General features: G+C 31.1%; 1 protein-coding gene across 1 annotated transcript in view; it reads left to right on the top strand.

The window, feature by feature from the left end:
• LOC105457859 overlaps positions 1 to 5,406 on the top strand; it is a 7,968-nt gene extending 2,562 nt beyond the window's left edge. The window contains exon 5 of the mRNA XM_011702761.1: positions 5,321 to 5,406. Within this exon, the coding sequence (XP_011701063.1) occupies positions 5,321 to 5,406 (86 nt within the window). The remainder of the gene's footprint in view (positions 1 to 5,320) is intronic.
• The last annotated feature ends 832 nt before the right edge of the window (positions 5,407 to 6,238 follow it).

The following is a 6,238-nucleotide window of genomic DNA, read 5'->3' as shown; positions in this document are numbered from 1 at the left end:
TAAATATAGATAATCAGATACCAGAAATAATGATGAATACGAGTATATACCTTCAGAAAATGAATATATGTAATCAGATGATATAAGTCTACACAAGGATTCAGATGTAAGAAATTCTGTATCTTTGCAATCCAGTTTAGATACTTCAAAAATAAATGAAATCGGTACATTAGCATGTAATGACGAAGCAATGTCGTTAAAAGTAACGTTAAGTCTAAACAGAACTATTGTATGTTTTCTGTCATAAACTGCAATCTCAACTTGCACGGCACTTAGAAACAGTGCATCGTGATAAAGTTGAAGTAAAAAATTCGTTGTTTTGCCAAAAAAAATTAGGTAAGAAAGAAGATAATAGATATCTTACAAAAACAAGGTAATTTCATATTCAACACAAATGGAAACATAAATACCGGGCAATTAATTGTATATAGACTCCCTAAGGTAACTTCCATTAAAACTGCCACAGATTATACTGCTTGCTCAAAATGCAAAGGATTTTTCGCTAAAAACAATACGTTACCATACAAGTAATTGTCATAAAAAGAATTTCAGCAATAATAAGAGTATTATGATTATGGATAGAAGAGTAACTTACAGAATGCATTACTTAGCAAATGAAACAATAAAAATAGTGTTTCCTGTAATGAGAGATGACGAAGTCTCACGTATAATTAGATACAATGTGGTATTAATTTTCTATGCAAATAAATTTTGCACGAAATACATTGATCAACATCAATATAATATGATATATCAATATAATATGATGAGCTTGATTAGGTACGTGTTCTCGGACGTTATTTTCGGTGTTAAAGAAAATTAATATGGATATCGAAGATTTTCAATCAATTTATCATCCTAAAATTTATGATAACTGCATCGAAGCAATTAATATAATTGGAGGTTATGAGCAGCGATATCGATTATAATATCATTATCGTTAAAAGAATCGTTAAGATTTTCGTCTTCATAATCTGATGAAGATTCGTTATCTAATTGTGTATCTCCTTGAACCTCACTTCTAAATATTGAGAAATTTGTCTATCTTCTGTTGATAATGATTTATATATCGCTATTCATATGTTCATTTACTTTTTCGTAAGTGTTAAAGTCTTAAATAAGTATCCTTCTATTTCTCCTGGCTGCCGTCTGTTAAATACGTGAATAGATGTTAATGTAATTACCTCTGCTAAAAAGAGTCATTTGGAATAAGAAAAAGAACTTTATAACGCCATATAAACTTCCGTTCTAGTTTTTGTCAAATATTTGTATAAAGAGTTAATATTTTCTAATGATAAAAGAATGATTTTTTTATGTCTTTTGTTAGCTGTTTGTGTTTCAGTTACAGGCTTGGTTTCAATATCAGTTAACAATTTCGAAAAATCTTTGACTGCTTTCTTTTTTTTTGTATCATCTGTCTTAATGCATTCTGCAGTAAAGATGTTTCCTATTTGTTTAATTAGTGTTGATAATGTAGATGCAGTGGCGGGTGCTTGATATGTTTTTTCTTTGTTGTTATAACCTAATATATTAATTGGTTTGATGCAGTGATCATAAATTTTATGATGATATTTATTAAGATTAGGATTGGAAATCTTCGATATCCTCATTAATTTTCTTTAATGCTAACAAAAAACGTCCGATATTGTTGTACTTTTGGCGAAAAATCCCTTGCATTTTGAGCAAGCAGTATAATCCGTGGTAGTTATAGAAACTGCCTAGTTGATCATATGCAATAAGTGCAGTGCAAGAAAAAGATCATTATTGCACATATAATATAAGAATATAACGATAGATGCATAGGCATAATAATAAGGCTTTACTTTAATCAATCTTTTTTTTCATTGATCTTAATAATGATAATTACATCATATCAACGCAAGAATCAATACATCATATCGCTACAAGTGTTAAATTATAGAAACTACCTAGTCAATCATATGCAATAAATGTAGAGTAAGAAAAGATAATGACTGTGTTCTTATATTAGAAAAGATAAAGATTATGTTCTTATATTATATCTGCAAGTGATCTATTGCAAATATAATATAAGAATATAATGATAGATGCATAATATGCTTAAAAAAAAAAAAAATTTTATATCGTGCGCACGTATATCTTATATTCTTAATTTATACTGTTTTTCAATTTATATTGTGCATGTATTGTACCTGACATATAGAAATATGATATACAATTACGATACTAAATATTTTAAGTAAAAAAAATTAAATTAGTTATTTGTGTATATGTATTATCTAATCATTTGACAGTATATCTATTGCTTTGTATGTCTGTATTAATTCCGCATTAGATTATACATTGAAAATTGAAATTCCTTGAAATTTGAAATTAATCTATGAAAATTACATAATAAATATTCGTTTATTATTATTATTAATAATACATTAAATTTTTGTTCTGATTAGTTAAATTTTTTATAATTTTTTTCTTCAATGCATAATCCAATACTTCACACATTGTAAAATGTGAAAACAAAGAATATTTTTTTTGCAATGCATTTACTGTTAGCATATATTATGTCTGAAATTAATTTAGCATTTTAGTTATTGTTAACCTCGCATCAGATTTATACATTGAAAATTGAAATTCCTTGAAATTACATAATAAATATTCACTTATTATTATTAATTATATAATATATTTTCGTTCTGATCAATTAAATTTGGTACAATTTCAATCTTTAATGCATAATCTGATGCAGACTTTACACATTGTAAAATGTTAAAACAAAAAAATATTGTTTTGCTATGCATTTACTTTTAATATATATTAGGTCTAAAATTAATTTAGCATTTTAGTTTCTTAGTATATGAAGCAAAAGTTTTGTACTTTCCATAATTAGCGCATAAAAAAAGAGCCAATGTATATTAATGATATAAATATTGTTAAATAAATATATATATATATTATGTATAATAATTAAAATATAAAAGCTTTGTATACTTTACACAAATATGGAGTCAGTTCTTTGTTGCTGCAACATTAGACTGTAATAAAATTCTTTTCCCACTTTCGCTAAAAATTTCAAAAATATTTCTATCTTTTTATTACGTATTACGAGTGTATGTAGGTGCTAGTATGTACATGAAGCACGGAAATGCGAAAATGCAGAAACGTGGAAAACAGAATTAAATAAAATTTACCAGATTTCCGCGTTTTCACGTGTTCTGTTCCGTACTTTGATTATCTTATATTACATGGAGCACAATTTTCATAAAAAAGCGAAAAGGTTTGGTGACATGTATAATCATTTTTAAAAATTGTGGTTACTTAATTCATTACAATTTTTATTATACTTACCTTATCTATTAAGTACAAGCATTTTAATCAATAAATATTACTAAAAATTAATCATTTATAATTTTCCGTTCCGCTTTTCCGCTTAAAATATACTCCATGTAATATAGGGTAATCAAACAAGACGGAACAAAACGCGCGGAAAGGCGGGAATCTAGTAAAGTTTAATTAATGTTGTCTTGTACGTTTCCTGCAGGTGAATTCACACCTTGACAGAAAGCAGAAACCAATCAGAACTCGCGCTGGTAGTCGATACTTTCTTTTCTGCTTTTCTTGCTACCAGCGCGAGTTCTGATTGGCTTCTGCTTTTCTGTTTTGTGCTTTTTTGTCAAGGTGTGAATTATTCCTAATAACTACATAGTTTAGACATACAAAACATATGTTGATAATATTAAATTTTTTTTAGCTGAACTCGCTCCGTTCATCTTTCTTCTTTTTCTTTCCAATGTAGAGATTAACGCTAAGCAAAAAATTTAGTTAAAAAGAACAAACCTTTTATCCAAACATATGCAGAATTGTCCAAATGCGTTTGTTCAGTTCTCTCTCAGTCCTAGATCTCGAATCGATTTGTAGCATTGTGAACAGACTTAAAACTTATCGGAGCCTATAGACCCTAGCAGACCCTAGCAGATCCTAGCACATAAAAAGGTAACCAGTAGGCAAATCAACATGTTTGATTTGCTACTGCTTATGTTATTATCTTACATTCTCAACTGTGATTGATCGATTCGCTTATTACTTACATTTTTCTGTGCATGGTCGTTGACAAACACGTTGTGACACTTTTTTTATTTGCTTTCGGAATGTACTAATATTTTGCAAATTCGAACTATGATTGGTGTACTATTTTTAGTTTCTAGATAGTACACCAATCGTGATTTGCATTTGCAAAATTTTACTACGTTCCGAAATCAAATTATATTATAAAAATGTCGCAATCTATTTGTTTACGATCGTACAACCTACAAAACTCTATAAAGCAGGATCTACTTAAGAGGACGGAAAAAATGTTTTTTTTCGCAAATACCATACACAGAGGTTTGATTTTAAAATCTGATATTGCATCACTCAAGGATTCCTACAATACCGAGGCATGCAAAACAGGTAGATTTCTCCGCGGATACATTAGCTATCCAAATCAAAACTACAAAATTAACATATTTTTATAAATAATATTTGAAAATTGCAATAAATGTCTCCTACAATATTTGATGTTTAGTTTATTTAAAGTTTTTGTAGTTTCATTATATGTTTTCTACATATATTTACTTTGGTGAGACATTGTAACATATAGATTACTTTACAAAAGAAAAGATTCTACTAGAACTTCTCAGTATAGTGTGGAACTTATAATCTTTGTTATATAAATATTTTAATTTAAGCATTATAATTTTTGTTCCGACGTAATTCTTTTTATAATTACTTTTCTATACTTTCAAATTTAAAACAAGTGTTAGTTATGTTGACTGTACTCAATGTGTAGTTAAAAAAATTATAAACAGAATTTGAAAAATATAAAACATTATAAATTATAAATAGAACTCCAAAAAAGTAACGTACATAGTGTATATTATTTTAATTATAATTTATAACTTTAATTTTCACATAATTATTTTTATAGAAATATAAAAATGTGCGTGAAAACAGTTTTTAGCATGTCTACATCTTTATTTTATTTCTTAACAGCGTTTTTTTACTGTCGTCAAAATCATCACTAGACACCTACATTGTCGTCAAAATACATAGTCGTAAAAGTAGTCAATTCACTGTTTCGAGTTAATTTCACGACGTCGTTAAACTATTCGGTAGACCGCTACAATTTTGACGACAGTCGTCAAAATAGTCAGAAGTAGTCAAAGTAATCAATGCATACTAAAAATTGTCGTCACACTATTCGATTGATATATATATAGGTATATATATATATACATATATATATAAAATTTATCATGTAAAATAACAGACATATATGTTATATATTGTAACCGTCTTTTGCAAGCCGGAAAACAAGATCGATCGTTAGCCGTCGCTACAGTCAGGGCGAATAACAGTGATCTCGATAGCTCGGAATCACGCGGCAACTGAAAACGCGAAGTTGGGCGCCAGGCACGAGCGGGCGTGCCACCCTTCGAATTACTGCACGAATCGTAATCTCGGATACGCGTAGGCTGTCCGTTACGCAACGACGCGAAAAGATTAAGGCGCTCTAACTCCTGACTGCCACGATCTGGAACGATTCCGATGGCCGGCAACTCAGCCCCGAAATTCGGTTCGGAAAGAGGGGCGGTTCGTGGAGCGCGGAGGAATGTGGAAGAGCAAGGGCAAGATCGAATACACAGAGTTTTCTATAACAGATAACAAATATAATTACGTGTACTGCGAGATACAAATGTTCTCTCAGGCCGCGTGTGACAGAGCGGCAACCGTTCGTTTCTCATCAGTTACGAGGACTGACCGGTGTACGAGCTTTCGTTCTTACGCCATTTCCAATCCGCGAAATATCCGATCGCTGTACGCGAGTACGCCTCGCACGGCGTAACGACGGATCACACGCCACGTGGCGTCGCGATATTCCGAAATCCTGCCGACATTCGGCACGCCAACACGCAATAATTCGCACAACTTATTAACAGGAAAGAAACACGAAATAACACTTAACTAACGCACAAATGACCCAGCTGTGGCACAGCGAGCGCAATTACTCTACTCAATTCGCGTAACCTTATGCCGAGCGGACGGCGCGGCACACAGACTCTACACACGAACATACGATTACGCGGACAACAAAACTTTAATAGCGCGATCCGCCCGACAATGAAACCGGCGACTGACAATATTATTCTTCAACGTTCGTCTCACCAAGAGCGGCAGCTACGATCTCCAAACTATGTTCCGGTACTCGGCAACTCAGCGGGAT

Source organism: Wasmannia auropunctata, unplaced genomic scaffold (assembly GCF_000956235.1).
Source record: "Wasmannia auropunctata unplaced genomic scaffold, wasmannia.A_1.0 LD334939.1, whole genome shotgun sequence".
In the NCBI taxonomy this organism is placed as follows: Eukaryota; Metazoa; Arthropoda; class Insecta; order Hymenoptera; family Formicidae; genus Wasmannia; species Wasmannia auropunctata.
The sequence above is the reverse complement of the archived record's forward strand: the minus strand, read 5'-3'. Positions and strand labels throughout refer to the sequence as shown.